The 18,852-nt window shown below is 52.3% G+C and overlaps 3 protein-coding genes across 5 annotated transcripts in view; 1 reads left to right on the top strand and 2 right to left on the bottom strand.

Annotated features, from left to right (window-relative positions):
* Positions 1-584: 584 nt before the first annotated feature.
* Positions 585-6,264, top strand: LOC135269462 (mitogen-activated protein kinase 15-like). Its single transcript, XM_064363479.1, has 16 exons — positions 585-726; positions 778-866; positions 1,509-1,607; positions 1,858-1,887; positions 2,017-2,107; positions 2,602-2,732; positions 2,821-2,984; positions 3,161-3,309; positions 4,048-4,105; positions 4,484-4,621; positions 4,770-4,875; positions 5,001-5,172; positions 5,287-5,411; positions 5,490-5,609; positions 5,810-5,962; positions 6,049-6,264. Exons 1-16 carry the CDS (start codon positions 585-587, stop codon positions 6,262-6,264), a joined length of 1,983 nt encoding a protein of 660 aa, XP_064219549.1.
* A 3,210-nt stretch (positions 6,265-9,474) lies between these two features.
* LOC135269461 (protein FAM83H-like) lies at positions 9,475-9,840 on the bottom strand (the record flags this gene model as incomplete). The annotated part of the gene is made up of 1 exon (XM_064363471.1): positions 9,475-9,840. A coding segment is annotated over one exon (366 nt), but the record flags the coding sequence as incomplete, so codon positions are not given.
* Positions 9,841-10,919: 1,079 nt separating this feature from the next.
* LOC135270206 (cyclin-Y-like protein 2) overlaps positions 10,920-18,852 on the bottom strand; it is a 281,562-nt gene continuing 273,629 nt past the window's right edge. For all 3 annotated transcript variants that reach the window (XM_064365551.1, XM_064365552.1, XM_064365553.1), the window contains 5 exons: positions 16,599-16,650; positions 15,685-15,804; positions 14,608-14,774; positions 12,359-12,521; positions 10,920-12,168 (listed from right to left, as the gene is read on the bottom strand). In XM_064365551.1, the coding sequence (XP_064221621.1) occupies positions 12,058-12,168; positions 12,359-12,521; positions 14,608-14,774; positions 15,685-15,804; positions 16,599-16,650 (613 nt within the window). In that variant the 3' untranslated portion in view covers positions 10,920-12,057. The remainder of the gene's footprint in view (positions 12,169-12,358; positions 12,522-14,607; positions 14,775-15,684; positions 15,805-16,598; positions 16,651-18,852) is intronic.

Genomic DNA, 18,852 nt, shown 5'->3' with positions numbered 1-18,852 from the left:
CCCTCGGGCCGGGCCGGGCCGCCGCCTCCATTGACTCCTTCCGGGACCGCCGCCTCTGTTGACTCCTTCCGGCCGGGCCTTACCGCCGCCTCCGTTGTCTCCTTCCGGCCGCGCCGGGCCGGGCCGGGCCGGGGCGCCGCGTCCGCTGACTCCCTCCGGCCGGGCCGGCCCGGGCCGGGCCGGGGCGCCGCGTCCGCAGACTCCCTCCGGCCGGGGCCCCGCCTCCGCTGACTCCTTCCGGCCGAGGCCCCGCCTCCGCTGACTCCTTCCGGCCGGGCCGGGGCGCCGCCCGCGCTGACTCCGCTTGGGAAGGGAGTGAGTGCCCGGGGATGCGCTTGCCCTCCGAGGAGCGCCCTTGCGGAGAGAATACCTCCGGGGGATGGTTGGTCCCCTCCGAGGCCTATTCCGTCACACACTGGCGTCCTGCCTCCTCCGTAGGCGGAGGGGTGGTTTGGAGCCCCTTCGTGCCTCAGTTTCCTCATGGGGTAACACGACCGTGACTCCCAGGATCCCGGCTCCTGGAGGCAGGTGACAGCCAGGACCCCAGCAGCCTCAAGCAGAGGGATCCTGGCGCTCCACTTCCCATGTGCCCACAGTCGCCCGCTTCCTGGGTGCACAGGACGCTCTGGGGAGGCTGGGCCCGTGCCTCAGTCACTGAGAGGGAGGGCAGACCCCGGGCTCAGGAGCACAGGGGCGAGTCCCAAGAAGGGCCTGAGCGGGTATGGGGTGGGTGCAGAGTGAAGGCCAGAGCCAAGTGTATCTGTGTGCCTGAGTGAGCACACGGGGGGAGGGGGAGGAAGATCCTTCCGGGCAGTGCAGACAGCAGGTGCTCAGTTGAGGCCCAGCGCAGGCTTGTGTGCGACTGGGTAAGAGATAGAGAGATGAGTGGTGAGGGGTCCAACCGTGTGGGGGCTTCGGGAAACTTCCAGGACTTTGGTTTTCACTGTTGCTGACGCCAGAGCTGTAGCAGCTGCTGGTGTCACTATATAAGGCCTACCCTGCCCCCTGTGTTGAGAACCCACTATTGGCATGCAAGGGAGTGGCAGACGGAGATTCCTTAAGGGGTGAATGCAGCCACCCAGTGACAGATGCCAGAGGCTGGGACCAGGGTGGGGGCAGCGGAGAGGGTGGCAGGGGCTAGATTCTGGAGGAATCTGAAGGTGGGGCCAACGGGACTAGGGGCTAGGTGGGTGTGAGAGAGAGGGAGGGAGAGTGCCTGGCAGCTGGAAGGATGGCAGGGCATCCCGAGCTTCATTTCCTGCCCAGATGCTCCCTTCTGTGGCCTCCTTTTTTCCAGGGCCTCGCCAGCTCTCACCCTCCCCTCTGCCTCCCCTACTCTGGAAGGTGTCAGACGAGTCTAGGGTGGCCTGCAGTTGTGAAGCCCACACTCCCATCCCCTCTGGGGACCCAGAATGGGAAGGAGGAGCCTCATGTGTGCAGGGGCAGTCTGGGTGGGCAGGGGATGGTGGGGCAAGGGGCTGACCCTGTGTCGTGGCACTCCTTCCCAGGCCTACGGCATTGTGTGGAAGGCAGTGGACCGGAGAACAGGTGAGGTCGTGGCCATCAAGAAAATCTTTGATGCTTTTCGGGATAAGACAGATGCCCAGGTGAGTGTGTGGGGAGAAGTGTGGGGCGGGATGGGGCTGGGAGCGGCAGCCCCTTGCCCTGGTGCCTGGAATCAGGTGGGAGCTGGGAGCCGGTCACAGCAGATGTCACGGCTTGTCTCGGAACACTGCCCCCTCTTCCGCGCCTGGTCTGGTGGGCCTTGGGTGATGGACATCAGCTCCTTTGGGTCCTCTCAGGACACGGGCTTCCTTCTTGCTCCACCCACCCACACACCTGTTTCTGTCTCTTCAGAGAACATTCCGGGAAATCACACTCCTCCAGGTGAGTAGCCTGGGCCCTCCCCCAGTCCCCTTCCCCAGGAACAGACCTCTCCAGACAGGAGAAGAGCCGGGCTTCTCGGCCCCCAGAGGCAGTCCCTGGCCTTCCAGCGGCCACCGACTCTCTCCCCAGGAGTTTGGGGAGCATCCCAACATCATCAGCCTCCTTGACGTGATCCGGGCAGAGAACGACAGGGACATTTACCTGGTGTTTGAGTGTATGGGTGAGTGAGGCCTCGGCCAGCGCCCCAGCCCCGCCTCTGGCCTGTCCTCGCCCGCCCCACGGTGGCTTGCTCCCTCACCGTGTACCCTGGACTCAGGGACAGACAGCTGACCAGTGTCAGCCTCCAGAGCCAGCAGCGACCCCTTCATCCCACCTGCCCCGGGCTCCTGCTCCCGCCAGTCTGCAGCTGCGTTCTTTTTCTTCTCACTTTATGAAAGAAAGGCAATAGGAAATAAAATGTTTTTTGCTTTAGAATAAAAAATAAAAATAAAAAAATTAATAATAAAAAAATAAAAATAATAATAATAGGCACAGCTGCAGACCCCACCGCCGTGCCCACAGGCTGTGCGCAGGATGGAGGAGTGGGGCAGGCAGGCCGCGGGCTGGTTCAAAGTGAGACAGACCTGCCAGGTGCCCCTCTCCCACTCCCCCAGGGTGCCACCCCCACCCCCTCCCCCTCCACCCCCCAGACTGGTGTGTGCACCCTCTCCCCAGACACCGACCTGAACGCAGTCATCCGGAAGGGCGGGCTGCTGCAGGACGTCCACGTGCGCTCCATCTTCTCCCAGCTCCTGCGGGCCACCCGGTTCCTCCACTCGGGGCACATCGTGCACCGGGACCAGAAGGTGCGGCACCCACAGTGCCTCGAGTCCAGCTCCCAGGCCCACCCGGCCCCACCCGGCCCCAGGGCCTCAGTCTGCCTCCTCTCTGCAGCCGTCCAACGTGCTCCTGTGTGCTGACTGCACGGTCAAGCTGTGTGACTTCGGCCTGGCCCGCTCCCTTAGGGACCTCCCTGAGGGGCCTGAGGGCCAGGCATTGACAGAGCATGTGGCCACACGCTGGTACCGGGCTCCGGAGGTGCTGCTGTCTTCACACCAGTAGCAGTGAGACACCCCCTAACCTGCCCTCTACCTCCTTGCAGGGGCCCCCAGGGCTGCCCTCCTGCCCAGCCAGAGCTCCCAGGCCACGAGTGTCCTCTCACTCACCCTCCCAGCAACTCCATCCCCACCTCTGCCTCTAGGTCCCTCCATGCCTACACCCCTTCCTGCCCCAGGTACACCCTTGGGGTGGACACGTGGAGTCTGGGCTGTATCCTGGCGGAGATGCTGCGGGGGAAGCCCCTGTTCCCGGGCACGTCCACCCTCCACCAGCTGGAGCTGATCCTGGAGACCATCCCACCGCCCTCCGAGGAGCTTGAGCCAGGCAGCTGGGGCTGGGCACCGGGATGCTTCGGGTCAGATGGCACAGCCGTGGGGAGACGGCAGCTGACAGGCCAGGACTGCTGGGAGGAGGGACGGGGACGGCGACAGGGAGGATCCAGAGGATAGGACAGGAGCCCCAGGAAGACCAACTGGTGATGGAGGCCCAGGAGGAGCTGCTGGGGGCGGATGTGGGCAGGCAGCGCCTGGCATAGGCACCATGAGAACCCAGCAGTGGCCATGATGGGGCCGGCAGGCTGGACAAGGTCCCCGAGGGATTGGGGTAGCAGGGGCCGGGACCGTCACTGTGCTGGGAGCTGGGGTGTGCACACAAAGCTGGCAGGAGAGATTCGGGCGCTGAGGGAAGAGGTGGAGGAAGGCAGTGGCAGGAGTGGGGCCATGGGGGTCACTCTTGAGGGTGGGGGCAAGCGGGAGCCGTACCACCGGGCGCATCTGCTCGTCTGGGTGGAGCCTCCTGGTCCGTGGAGGTGGGTGCCAGTGTCCACCTGTGTGAGCACTTCCCAGGGCCAGGTACAGGTGTGTGGAGTGGGGGTCATGTGGGGTGCTTCTGAGCACAGGCTGGGGCACGCCCTGGTGATGGGGTGTTTGAGCCCTGCCAGACAGTGGAAACGCTGTCAAGAGGCTGTGCTCCCCGGGGTTGGAAGAGATGGCTGGCCCCAGATGCTTGAGCTGCGCCAGCCTGCCAGGCCTGCCTGGGTCACACCACCTTCTGCTGCCCCAGACCTCCTGGCTCTCGGCTCAGGCTGCCGTGCCTCTGTGCTGCACCACCTGGGGTCCCGGTGAGTGGGGGCACTTCGGTGAGGGTGAGGATGGCTTGTCTTGAGGGAGCAGGGCCACCTTCCTGCAGGGTTACTGGGGCCAGTTTGTACCAGTTCAGATTCTGCCTGTTTTCCAGCTGGTGATTCCAAACCCAGCAACTGTTGGCCGCTCTGAGAGCAGGAGCCACTGGTGGTCCTAGAGGGTGGCCCTGAGGAGCTGTGTCAGGGCGTGGAGAGGAGGGCGCCAAGGGGCCCAGACCGCCTGCGGGTCAGGCGGGGGCATGCACCTAGAAGGACAGCAGCGTGGGCCCCTGTATGGAAGCCCAGCCCCAGCCGTGAACATGGATCTGAGGAGGGCTCTTGGGTGGGTCCCTGGAGACAGCACACGGCAGCCCACAGGCCACGGCAGACGCTGGACGCCCTCCTGCCGCCAGACACCTCCCCAGAGGCCTTGGACCTCCTCAGGCGACTCCTGGTGTTCGCCCCGGACAAGCGGTTAAGCGCAACCCAGGCACTGCAGCACCCCTACGTGCAGAGGTGGGAGTGGGAGACAGTCCCCCGTGCGCGGGTGCGGGCCGGAGATAGCCGGCCCGCGAGGGAGAGCCCCCAAGCCTGGGCCCTGCGATGACAGCCTGAGGGGCTGGCTTGACCGAAGCCCGGGCCCCACCTCTCTGGCTCCCTGCAGATTCCACTGCCCCAGCGACGAGTGGGCACGAAGGGCGGATACGCGGCTCCGGGTGCACGAAGGGGTCCAGCTGTCTGCGCCTGAGTACCGCGGCCGTGTCTATCAGGTGCTCCGGCTTGTGACCCCCGTCATCCCTGGTCTACCCGCACCCTGGAGGCCACCTCCTATGTCAGAAACCCCCAAACGCCCCGTGGGCAGGCTGCGACCTCTGAGCACACTCCTGTCCCGCAGATGATCCTGGAGCGCGGAGGCAGCTGCACCTCAAGCGAGAAGGGCCTGGAGGGCGTCACCCCAGGGGCAGAGCCCAGGGCCTCCCCATCCCAGGCACACCTGTGCAAGCCCAGAGCCAACCCTCAGCTGTCTTCAGGGACACCTGTGCGGGGCCACGACGCCCCAGAGCACGGTGTGTGACCTTTGCTGCCGCCCGCGAGGAGCATGGCCCAGGCTTCCTCCAGTGGCTGCCGACTCTGCGCAGCACCCGGCTTCTGACCCTGGGGTTGACCTTCTGAGCCTACAGAGTCCCCCCGTGTAGCCGAGAACATTCCCAGGCAGAACTCCGCTCCCCTGCTCCAAGCTGCACCCCTAGGGAGGGAGGAAAGGCCCCCTGGGGCAAAGGCAGAGCCCCCCTTGACACTCTCCCTGGTAAGTTATGGTGGGGTGGGCACAGGAGGGACCCTCTCTCTTTGCCTCTCAGTGACCCTGTAATGTGCCCCTTCCCAGGTGAAGCCAAGCGAGAGGGGAGCAGCGTCCTCCCTGACCTCACAGTCTGCGGCTCAGGTGGCCAACCAGGCCCTGATCCGGGGTGACCGGAACCGGGGTGACCGGAACCGGGGCGATGGGGTGAGCGTGGCCGGTGCACAACAGATGAGCCCAGCCCCAGTCTGCCTCCTCCCCCATCCTCCTCTTCCCCTTCTTTTCGCTCCCTTCCCCATCCTTCCCACTGCCCCTCCGTTGTCCAGTTCGCATCCCTCGAGGTCCTCAAGGCCTCCCCCGCTGCGCCCCCTCTGACACCTCCCCTTATGTGACTCAACTATATGCAGGTCCATTCCCGGCCCGGCCGGAGGATGTTCCACACCTCTGCCTTGCAGGGGGCTGAGGGGGCTGCCAGGGCTTTGCTTGGAGGCTACTCTCAAGCCTACAGGACTGTCTGCCACTCGGCACTGGGCCACCTGCCCCTGCTAGAGGGGCACCGCGTGTGAGCCACCCTACTCCCTTCATCTGGCCCCGTTCCTGCCCCAGCACCTTTCCTGGACCCTCCCCGGTCTCCTGCACCCCTTAGCCCTCCCTGCTTTGCCTGGGCACGTTGAAGTTCCAGGGAGCTTGCCTGGGTCTCCTTGAGGGAGATGAGGGCCCTGCCCCAGCCCCAGTGACTTCCTCCAATAAACTCATGTCCGCCCCCAACCTAAGCAGCCATCGTTCCTCCGCTCCCCGCGGAGGCCATACCACCTACGAGCTGGGGGCCCCGACCCCTTTCCTGGAGCCTCCCCTCCTCTGAGGCCCCACCACCCCTGTCCTCAGACCTCCACCCCAGAGGTCCTGCCCACTCCGCATCCTGCGCTGGGCTTTTCCTCTGGGTTTGCCTGGGGCAGCTTCCTGTCCTTTGTCCATTACCTCCCTACCTGCTGTGGCTTCGGGGTCCAGGCTGCCCCCCAGGGTCGACCTGTGGGGTGGGGAGCTAGGGTCACCCCATGGCCATCTTTGTGACTCTGAGCCAGAGGAGAGAAAGGGTCAGCTCCACACCTCCTCCACTGTCAGGGACTGCAGCCTGCGCCCCCACCCCGCCCCTGTACAGCCACTGCACCTCATCTGTCTCCAGGTCTCTGTAGGTGAGGGTGGGTGGGGGGTCAGGGTTACCTCCTCTGCTCACCCACAGGCAAAAACCCTGGTGTGAGTTCAGGCCAGGGCTGTGCAGGGCTGCAGAGATCAAAGGGCCCTGTGGGCAGAGAGCTGTGTCCTAGGGTGCCAGGCGTCCCCAGCTGGACCTGCCCCTGAGCTGGGCTGGAACACAGGCAGCTGGGAGGCTCACAGGGAGGAGCTCAGTCTGAAGGGCACAGCCTGTGCTGTGGCTGTGGCTGGGCTGCCGGGAGCAGGGGCTCTGCTGGCTCGTGGAAGCAACTGTCACCATGGGGAAGGGCGAGGAAGGACAAGGTGTGAGCAGGGGAGCTGAGCAGAGGGTGGGAGCTGGCGCTGCCCTGGTGCTGGGCCAGGCACCTACAGGGGACTCAAAAAGGGAGGCTGGGCTTGGGAGAAGGTTGGAGGGGTAGATGAGGGAGCGGGAGGGCCCGAGGAGGTGGTGAGCTCGTCAGAGACCCTGCCATGGGCTTGTTTCCTGAGGGGTCTGCCCACTGGTCTGCTTGTTGAACTCCAGAAGCCCAAGGCACAGCCCCAAGGTGCTGAACGAGCAGGACACAGAGGCCAGGGGGCTGGGGGCTGGAGGCTTGGCCTCGGGCTAGGCAGAGTGCGGTGGGGTTGCTGAGTGGGGAAGCACAGGTGGGTACCCAGGAGCGTGCCTGCACAGGCGGCATCGGGACAGGGACAGGAGAGCACGTACAGCGTGAAGTCGGAGGGGCTGCGGTGGACCTTGGAGTGAAGCTGGGGGGCCTTTAGTGCCCCCGACAGGGATGGGTGCTGAGTCCACAGGGGAAACCCAAGAGGCCACATGGTTAGAGGCTGCAGGATAGAACTGGGCGATTATACACACGGGGAACATGCTAGAATATTTGGTGGGTTGTGTTTTATTAACACCAAAATGTGCCCCATCCTGGTTTAGAAGATGTGGAGGGTGCAGGCAGGAGGCTCTGAAGGCCCCAGCAGGGCGGCCAGCCTCTGGCCTCTCCATGGGCTCCACTTTGAGAGCCTGTCTGTTCAGCCGCACCCCAGGCAGCACCAAGCCAAACGTGCCCACAAGAGACGCTCAGGTGCACCCGCTCCAGGCACCTTTCCCACCTGGCCAGAAGACCCTGCTGTCGTCCCTACTTGGGCAGTGGCTTTGGTCACCAGCTGGCTGGAGCTGTCCAGCACTGACAGCGGGGCCACTTCCCTTCCTCTCCCAGCTGCTGGAGTCAGAACTGCTGCCTCTGGCGGCCTTGTTTCTTAAGTCAGTTCCCTGTTAGGAGTTATTACACTAAAAAAAATTTTTTTTGAAAAGAAATAGCAGATCCAGGTGGTGTAGATGCAATTAAAAAAATAGAATACAGAAACACTAATTTCACAAAGCTAGCATCTAACAGCGTGGGACTTTCCACGCATGTGGTGCCAAAATACATCATTCTGAGTCAGTTACAATTCCTCACCGGGGGTGAAAAAAGATACAAGATAAGCCGGGAAGCCTGGACAGAGTCTTGGTGCTGGTGACAGAGGAAAGGCCCTGAGAACAGGCGTGGGGGGGGGCGGTGTCTGCTGGACACCGGGAGGGCAGAGACCACTCCCACCTGCAGGGGTGCCCAGGACCTGTCTCTACAGCTGGGATCAGCCTTGGCTGCACCTTGTCCCCTGCCCTCACCTGGCCCCACACCTGTCAAGGACCAGCACCCCACCATCCAGCCCTTCTGGTGTCCGGGCTGGGCCTGTGCAGGGGACGCTCATGAGGCTGGGGCCACAGGTTGTCCATCCGGACTGTTTTATTGCGCTGCAAAGCCCAGTGCCCCCTCCCCACTCTCACCCGGTGCTGGCCAGAGCCTTGCTGGAGGAGACGGCAGACCTGCCAAGGCAGCCCCTGGGGCTTCCCTGTGCCCCTTCCCAGCGGTCTGCCGTGTCCAGCTTCCTCGCCACTCCAAGGGGCATCCTTCCCGTCCGGCTCCACCCCTCCCTTGCACACTGCCTGCAGCCAGCCCAGTCTTCCCCACAGCAAGAGCACAGACCTCTGAGAAAGATGCTGGGAGGCAGTGAGCGGGAGAATCCAGGTAGGACAGGAAATGCAGCCCTGAGGATGGAGGAGACCCTGAGAGAGAGGGAGGGAGGGAGGGAGGGAGGGACGGAGGGGAGCCCTGAGAGCAGGAGGCCCTGAGGAGGAAAGGGGCCCCAGAGAATGGGGAGTTGAGGCACAGAGGTGGGGCCCTTGAAAGAGGACAGGGGACTCAGCGGGGCACGGAGGCTCACACCTGTAATCCCCCCATGTTGGGAGGCTGAGGCGGGCGGATCACTTGAGGTCAGGAGTTGGAGACCAGCCTGGCAAACATGGTGAAACCCTGTCTCTACTAAAAATAGAAAAATTAGCAGGGCATGGTAGCAGGCACCTGTAATCCCAACTACTTGGGAAGCTGAGGCACGCGAGTCACTTGAACCTGGGAGGCAGAAGTTGCAGTGAGCCAAGATGGCGCCACTGCACTCCAGTTTGGGTTTCAAAAAAAAAAAAATAAAAATGGCGTGGGGTACTGAAGCACAGAGACGGCGGAGCCAGACGCTCCGCCATGCAAGGCTGGCGGTGCAGAGATGAAGACGCTGAGCAGAGAAGGGGCTGAAGGAAGAAAGGCACTGGTGGCAAGGGGCTGGAGCCCCAGTACTGGGGAGGCCAGGGGCACAGATGGCGGCTGCCGGGTGAGCCCCAATAGGAGCCGAGCTGTGGCGCACTCAGCCACGCCCCAAGCAGCCGTGGCCTGGCAGCACCGCTCAAGCACAGGAGGAGTGCTCTCCTTGCTCCGTGGGGGCCCCGGGTGGCCGTGGCAGCAATTCGGTCACCCTGGCCCGGGCTGCTGGGCCAGGAGACTCATTTCTTGCCTTTGAACGTGCCCAGAATCTTGGGCACAAACTTGCCCACCTTGCTGTCCCCGGTGCCCTCCTCCACCGGGCCCTCCCCAGCCCCGGAGCTACTGGCCTCCTCTTTCTTGCAGAAGACCTCGAAGCGGCTGTACACGCGCTTCTCCTTGCGCATGCTCTCCATGCGGCGCAGCAACCGATCGCGCTCCTCCGCGCTGGCCGGCAGCGTGCGGCTCAGCCGGCCTTGGGTCCCCAGGCTGTCCGAGCGGAAGATGGCCGAACACTTGTCCTTGTCGGACATAGCTGGGGCCAGGCCGCTAGCAGGCGGTGGACGGCCGAGCTCGGGGCTGCTGTGGTGGAGTTCCAGCAAATTTGATCAAACTCACTGCTTACGTTTACAGGACTAAAGGAAAATGTAAGGTACTTAAATTTTATACTTCCAGAGAAGCCAAAATATCCATCAGACAATAAACAGGTCATTTAGCTATTATTTCCATAATGACAAATAATTTATTAAGGAATCATATTATTAACACTTCCAGGAATGTTGAGTTTTATCTCATAGAATTTAACATTAAGACATGCAGATAACAGGATACAAAATAGATTTTTCCACTATCACAAATACTCCACCATACGGAAAAGAGGAACTAATTTTCTTTTCATAAATCACTAATTTGTCTACCACAATTTCTTGTGGAAATGAATTTATTTCTCTGTAGCTACAAAGAAAAATCTCACCCAGTAATATTCCTGAAACTAAGCCCTGAGATTCTGCTTGAAATCATCCACAAAAAATATCGACCTCAGGTACTTATTACACATTTTTAGGAGAAGAACAAATAAAACTAAGATTTTTTTTTTTTTTTTTTTGGTATATTTAGTAGAGGTGGGGTTTCACTCTATTATTAGCCAAGATGATCTCGATCTCCTGTGGAGACCATCCTGGTCAACATGGTGAAACCCCGTCTCTACTAAAAATACAAAAAATTAGCTGGGCACGGTGGCGCGTGCCTGTAATCCCAGCTACTGAGCAGGCTGAGGCAGGAGAACTGCCTGAACCCAGGAGGCGGAGGTCGCGGTGAGCGGAGATCGCGCCATTGCACTCCAGCCTCGGTAATGAGAGAGAAACTCCGTCTCAAAAAAAAAAGAAAGACCAATTCACTTTTTCTTTCTTTCTTTCTTTCTTTCTTTTTTTTTTTTTTTGAGAAGGAGTTTCGCTCTCGTTACCCAGGCTGGAGTGCAATGGCGCGATCTCGGCTCACCGCAACCTCCGCCTCCTGGGTTCAGGCAATTCTCCTGCCTCAGCCTCCGCCTCCTGATTAGCTGGGATTACAGGCAGGCGCCACCGTGCCCAGCTAATTTTTATATTTTTAGTAGAGACGGGGTTTCACCATGTTGACCAGGATGGTTTCGATCTCTTGACCTCGTGATCCACCCACCTCGGCCTCCCAATTTATGTTTTTTTGATAATATTTTCCCATCTTCCAAGCTTTATCAATAAAATTCATTGTATACTTAATAAAAATGCAAGTTGAAATAAGAAAATAAATCTTTTCAAGGTGACACAGCCAAGAGTGACACTCCTGGCTGGAATAACACGCCTGACTCCAGTGTAAGTCAGGACATCCTATTGTGGGGATCCTCTCACCCCTATTCTGCTCACCGAAGTACTCGATAACCACCTTCTTGAGAGACGCTGCGCTGTGCCCCCAGGTGTGCCTCAGGGCATTTTACTTTGCAGGGCCTCGCACAATCTTGCTAGGGAATAAATTTTCATTGTCTTTGGGGAGTTTTTCTCCCTTTCCAATACTGAAAAAAACCAGATGGTCGGAATTGTTTCTGTCTTTCCCCTCAATATAGGCATTTAATTTGGCTGCCAGCAGTGTGTCTCCAAGAAATGGAAACTGGGGTTAGAGAAAGAAAATCTTAAGGCCACAAAGATTTAGCTTTTTAGATAAAGGGTAAAGCAGATTTATAATCACCTACCGGTAATAATGTAAAGGTTCAAGTTAATTGTCTACAAATAAAATAGCACTGGCTCAGATATGGAAGTTCTGGATTTAACAGGACAGTGCCTCCACTGCATGGGACAGGTACTACACACATACGAACATCATAAAGACTACCGAACGCCTGCATTTCAACTACTGACTTAGGATGAGCCTCATTTGGCTCGGTGACAAATGCACCTGACCAAACTCATATCGTCACTAAATCTCTCATCTACATTCTATCTATTCTGTAGATACAAAGCCCCAAAATGTACATACTGTACATACAGCTGGTACCGACATGAAGGCCCATTGCTTTTTCTTTTCTTTTGGGGGCAGAAGGAGCCTTCACTTTGGAGTGGTTTCTAAAACACGGTTGACATTAAAAGGGACCGAAGAGTGTAAGAGTGTGTTGTTGCCCTGACAAGGTCCCATTCTTTACTAGGAAGTAGAATCTTAGTTGTCCTTGAGTTCACTTGAATTGAGGTGTTTCTTCTTTGGAAAATATTAAGTTTTCCAGTTCTTTGGCAGGAGAGGTGATATGTTCCTGCCTTTTTTGATGAGGGGTTCAGATGTTACACTACCCCTCATTTCTTCATTCAGCAGAGGATGGCCTTAGCGCGCTGAAGACCAATTAAGTCATCAGCACTGAAAGACCTAATTTTCTTAGCAGTATAGAAGACTTTGTCTTGTTCTAGCCTTGAAAAAGCCTAAGAATGTCAAATAGAAAAGAGGTACAATTTTAAAAAGGGTTCCAAACTTTTAAGGTTAATAAGCTCTTCAGTATGTTAGTTATTTTTGAAGCTTTCCGTTTTTCTAATCACTACTTAAGATGACCTGGTCACAGATGCTGGCATTGGTGTTTGACTGAAAACCCACTTAGTAACTTCGTAGCCTTACCCCCAGCTTCCATGCTCTTTCTCTCTCAAGAAGGTAAACTGGCAAACGCAGGCCACGCTTGTGTGCCAAGGCACGAAGATCGAAGTAGCATCCGACATGAATGCTGCCAGGAACGCTGATATTACGATCAATTAGCTCCACGAAGTGCCTTTCCAACTCATTCCTGGGGAAGGAGAAACAACAAAACCAACACGAGACAATGTCAGTTCACTGGGCCATCTTCAAAAACATTATTCTCACGTAAGAACTGTGGTAAAGCCATCCCATGCTCTAGTTTATTAGAATGCATCAAAGAACTGACACTGGACAGAACCCTATTGATCAAAGAAATACAAGAAAGGGTGCAACTTTCCCAGCATTCCTTGAAAACTTAGAAATAACTTATACTGGAAAAGAAACTTGAATGTAAAAAACATGTTAATAAACTAGACTTTCCCACGTGCTTTCAAAGACATATTCAAATGTAACATGGAGAAAAACAACGTAATCTTAAGAAACATAGCCTTCAGTTTTTTCATTTCTTTGAAAACATGAAAGGACTCAATGGAGTAAAACCCTTATAAATACAAACATGTGGTAAGGTCTTCAGCTGTTACAGTTCCACATGAAGATAAGAACTCATTTCTGAAATAAAACCTATGAATGTATAGCATGTAGAAATGCCTTCATTTACGTGATATTTGCCCAAGACTCATGATAACACGCACTGCAGATACACCTTACAAATATAAGAAAGCATATAGGACTGGAACCCTAGTCGAATACCAAATACAGAGAAGTTTTCAGTTTTAAGAACTTCTTCAACGTTTATGTGAAAACTTCCCCTAGAGGGAAATCCTATCAATGTTTGTAAATTGGAAAGCCTGATGCAAAATGATTCTTGTATAGTCTTCAAAAATGAACATAAGTAAATGTTATACTACTTCTATTTTGTTTCTCAGTGATTCTTCATTGGAAAGGGTCTTTGTACTTACTTCTGCTGCTTTTGCAAGAAAACATTTTGGTTACAGTTTTGTAGATACTCTTTAAAAAAGATTACTATATGAATTTAATAGGCAGTTTTGTGTTGTTGTTGCTGTTGTCAGTTAGTAAAATTTTTCTCTATTTAAAAATATCACACTGAGCTACTACAATCGCTCCAAATTCTGTTTGGAAACAAATACAGCCTATGCAAGTGGATTCCCATGCACGTGACCAAACAGGGCACAGCTGCTTGCGGTCCATTCTGCATCTAGCACAAGTTTGGGATGAGGAGAGAGGTGACAGCCTCCTCTGCACTCCTACAGCTGAACTTGGGGCTCATTCCTGAGGGTTCCATTGCACAACTCAGACTCCATGCTCACTCCCAAGGCACCACAATAGTGATCAGATGACAGAAATGATGGATGCCATTTATTACCTGTCGCTATTATGGGACAGAAATACTCTTTACATTTCGAATGGAAGAAAGATCAGAGCGAGACATCTTGGCTAAACTAAACTCATTTCATGAAAGTACTTGTCATGGGCCTGGAGTGAGACTGAGAGCCCTCCCAAGTGCTGCTGTGGTTGCATGAGTACCCCAGGAACCTCCTGAATGTGGCGAGCATCGGGTGATGCTCCAGCAACGTTTCTCAGACTGCCTGAGGGGAGCACTGGAACTTCTAACTCATCAGCCCAATGATGCAACACTCTGAAGAGGGACGGGACAGGGGCACAGGGATCTGTGGCTATTCTGTATCTCAAGGTTTCCAGAAAACAGATCTTCAGATAAAAGCAGGGAGAACACCAGCAAAAGCAAGTACACAATGTATGACTCGGGGTGAAGCTATACATTTTCCCCAGTCCACAGGCCCCAGACCTGTCAATGGCCAAACAATTATTTCAAAGGCCAGACATGTGCTCCTTACAAAGAGACTGGAACTTGCAGACAGCTTGTAAAAAGCCGTAAGGATATCTACTGTACTATTATGTTCTGGCAGCACACTGCTAAGATATTTGCCAAAAACATTCACCAGAAAAATACTTTTCCATTTATGAGATTATTTACAACAGCAATTTACCAAGACCTACCAATGAACAGTGAAAAATATGAATGGTTGTTCTAAAGCTGGGGAGAAAAGAGTATGTGGCATTCATGTCATTCATGTCCGTTCTTATTATCTGCACAATGTAACCTTTAAAAATACTTCTTAAAGTGCTTAAGTTTATGGGAGCAAATAAAGTACTCAAAAATGGTTAGAAAGTTCACCAAAACCATACAAACTCACATATCTTCAACTGTCATGTTCTCAAAGAGCCTGCAGTAGTGCTCATGGCACACAGCCACGTCGTGCCCAACCCTGATGGCAAGAAGAGTGGCTCCGAAGACTATCCTCTTCCAGTTGGTTGGACAAATGTTGATATCAGCATCATTTACAAGTCTTTCGATGTACACCTGCAAAACAGAGGACCGGCCTGTGACTTAGCTGGGTTGAAGTGTCGTGATAAGAACTCTTGTGAAAAACCAGAATACTTCTGGTTTTGACCATAAAGTAAGTGCCTTTTATTCTTATGTTCTACAAAGGCTTTGCTTGACCAGGCCAAGCAAGGGACCATATCACGATCATACATCAAATATTTCTGCTACCTACTCTGCCCAGCAGGGGTAGATTAGGCACATCCAAGGAACAATGAATTGAAGGCAGCAGCTCTCAATCACGACATGCATCAGAATTGCCTGGGGATACAGCGTGGGACTCAGCTTAGATGTAGGCATCTATTCCTGCCCATCAACCAGACGGTTTTGCTACTACTCCCCATTCTAAGCCCTCCACATGCCTTGGATGTGTGCGTACTGTGTGCATGTGTGCACTCAAGTGTGGGAGGAGAAATCAGAAATCCTTCCTGCTGCCTTTCATAGCAATTGTTCTGTGATGAGAAAAGCAATGGCAACATTTTAAGCCATGATGACGACTCAACTCCAATAGTATATTTGCTTTCATACGTTTTTCTTAAAGTTCTGAGATAATTTCAGAAACCTACCTTTATTTAAAAACAGGACCATGCCACCCTGTTTACAAGATCAATTTAGTTTGTTTCCTTTCTTTTTTTTTTTTTGGAGATGGAGTCTCTCTCTGTCACCCAGGCTGGAATACAGTGGCTTGATCTCTGGTCAAGGCAAACTCTGCCTCCTGAGTTGAAGCAATTCTCCTGCCTCAGCCTCCTGAGTACCTGGGACTACAGGGGCATGTCAGCAAGCCTGGCTAATTTTTGTATTTTTAGTAGAGACAGGGTTTAACCATGTTGGCCAGTCTGCTCTACAAGACCAATTTCTAAAGATGCTTTATAAACCGAAAATAGCTCACCAAACTTCTGATTGCCAAGTCAGCTGTTAGCCTGTTGACTTTAAATAGAGAACGAAGAAATGTGAAAATCAACTTGCGTCCAGGATTATACTGAAAGTAGACCTCCGGAAGCTGTTCTTGCTGAAAGAAGAAAAAATGCAACATAAGTATCCAGTGAAGAAAAAACCTAAAGTGCTCTTAAAACAGCAGTGTTCCCATTTGTGCCCATCGTATCACAGTAATTTTGATTAGTGAGATGTCTTTTAGATTTTACAATATGAACAGTGGAATCTTAAAATACCATAATGATTTAATACTCATCAGCATTCACCAAAAGATAATATGAGCTTAGCCTCAGGAAATTATGGTTCTTTTTTACTCTTTCCCCAACATGATTCCATCCAAATGTAAGTTACTTTTAGGCTTTAATGTCTTACTGACCATATGTCATTCTTCTCAGCAATAAACTGAGAAAACACAGTTTCCTGTAACCATGAGGCTCTAAGCCTACGCTGTTAAATACAATAATTACTAGCCACATGTGGCTATTATGTACCTGAGGAAGCACATTTTAAAATTTTTACACCATGTAAGTTGATTTAAACTGAAATTATTTTTAACTAGCTTCATAGCTTCTGTGTGAAAAGTACTTACATATTGCTTATTGCAATATGAGTATATGTAATTGTCCTTTAATTGCCTTTTTAAAAGATACATTTTCTATTATTTGGATATTATATTTACTCATACCAGCTCATTTACTGAAGAGAGCTACAGATCAGTTCTTATTCCAGCATATTCTTTTTACAGCACTTAAGATGACTAAATGCAATACAAAATGGGGAAGAGGATTTAAAGAAAGATGACTTCGAGTTCAGCATGAAACAAATGCCAGTCTATGATGCAAATACAACTTCAGTAAAAGTGCCACTTACTGTAAATGGGTGTAACCGTTCATCAAAGATGCCCATAGTTCTATCAGCATCTCTATAAAATAAGAATGTGCATTACTTCAAAAACTGTTCAATATCTTAGTAAACTGTTTAGTGAAATAATGCCTCCTATGTGCTCTGGGGCTTATTTCAGCAAAGCAAACAGTTTTTACAAATTCTTCACCTGGATCCTGACCTGCAGAGGGTTTCCTGACTTCTTCCTCGGCACAACATGTCCCGTGCTATGAATTCTTTTCTATGATAACCAGTCAGAACTGCCTGTAAGTATTGACCCTTAACAGGCAATGACAACAAACCAAACATATTTTCACTCTTCTAACCACACACTGAAACACAAGAACATTTGACGAAGCAGTGGTGGTGGGCAATAAAGCCTTTAGAACTTTAATAAATCAAAAAGTGATTCAGATTTTCTAACTCTCTTTCTCTCTAGTTCTCTGTAGCATAGTCTCGTGATGTATTTATTTTCTGTTATTTGAATTAAAAACTCACCTGCCTTATTTTAAAAGAGGTCAGTCTTTGACAAACTTTAAACTTCATAAAACTAATGCATTGTGCTGTGTAATAAACCAGTGGTTCTCCAAATGTGCTCTGTGGACCTCTGGGGATCCCCAAGACCCTTTTCCAGAAGGCCTAAGAGGTCACCTCCCTTTCCCTTTCCCTTCCCCTTCCTTCCCCTCCCTTCCCTTCTTTGTTTTCCTTTCTTTTTTCTTTCCTTTCCTTGTTTTTATTTTTTTTTTGAGACAGGGTTTCACTCTTGTTGCCCAGGCGGGAGTGCAATGGTGCAATCTTGGCTCACTGAAACATCCACCTCCCAGGTTCAAGAGATTCTCCTGCCTCAGCCTCCCAAGTAGCTGGGATTACAGGCACCCACCACCATGCCCAGCTAGTTTCTGTATTTTTAGTAGAAATGGGCTTTCACCATGTTAACCAGGCTGGTCTTGAACTCCTGACCTCAGGTGATCCGCCTGCCTGACCTCCTAAGGATTACAGGCCTGACCCACCCAACACTGTTCTGATAATCATACTAATTCAATCTGAGAAAGCTGATAATAACATTTTTTTAATTATGAAAGTAATACAAAGACACTGCCTGCTTTTTCATAGACACTTGCCATGACTGTATAGAAGCAAAAGTGGGTAAAACTGCTGGTTTCTCAGCCTAAATCAAGGCAGTGGTACCAATTACATTCTATGCTTTATTGTCCATTACAATTTAAAAAGATAGGCTGAAGTACTTAAGAATGTCTTTGATGAAGCAGTAAAAAATGGTGTTACTAAATCTTGACATGTAGCTTTAAAATTCTGAATCAGTGGAAAGTTAACAAGAAGTGCTTCTGCCGACTGTGGTACCATTGTGTTTAAAAAAAAAAAAAAAGAATTCATGATTTAATTGTGAGCTGAACAATCACTTTTTTCACAGGACATCATTTTTATTTAAAAGTACAACTGGGTCAGTGCAGCAGCTCACGCCTGTAAAATCACAGCACTTTGGGAGGCTCAGGCAGGCAGATCCCTTGAGCTCCTTCAGGAGTTCAAGACCAGCCTGGGCAACATGGCAAAACTCTGTCTCTACCAAAAATACACAAAAGTTAGCCAGGCGTGGTGCCACATGGCTGTGGTTCCAGCTACACAGGAGCCTGAGGTGAGAGGACTGCCTGAGCTGAGATCATGCCAGTGCACTGCAGCCAAGTGACAGAGTGAGACTTGGTCTAAAAAAAAAAAAGGGCAACTATCATTCTCAAAGATAAATGACATGAGGTTGTCACTTCAAGGAAAATAAGTATTTGTTCCCAATGATAAAATTTAAGCTTTCCTGAGGACTCTGAAAAACTCGTTCTTTCTACTATAGCTTGACAGCTTTTCAGTATTTAAAGATATTTTAAAATAAGATTGGTGGTTAAACTGAAAGTAATTTTTGACAAAATAAAACATAAACCGACATATTCCAAATAACTAATGCCTAAGATTATAAATGCAAGTATGGGTGAAAAGAACAATTTACCATGCAAGAAAGAGGAGTGAGTACTGATGGAATACATTGAGTAATACGTAAAATGCCACTGTAACTAACTGAAGAAAGTAGCCCTTGTGGAGTTTTGACTTAGCATTAATGAATACCCACAACTGTCTCAGAGCTTTAAAAATACACCTTTTACCAACTACACATTTGCATGTTAGGTCATGTTATTGCCTCGTTATTTATTTATTTTTTTTAAGTTGAGACAGAGTCTCA

The sequence above is a fragment of the Aotus nancymaae genome, unplaced genomic scaffold, assembly GCF_030222135.1.
Source record: "Aotus nancymaae isolate 86718 unplaced genomic scaffold, 86718_ANA_hifiasm-v0.15.2.pri h1tg000006l, whole genome shotgun sequence".
NCBI classification, from domain to species: domain Eukaryota; kingdom Metazoa; phylum Chordata; class Mammalia; order Primates; family Aotidae; genus Aotus; species Aotus nancymaae.
This window is presented reverse-complemented; position numbering and strand designations above follow the sequence as displayed.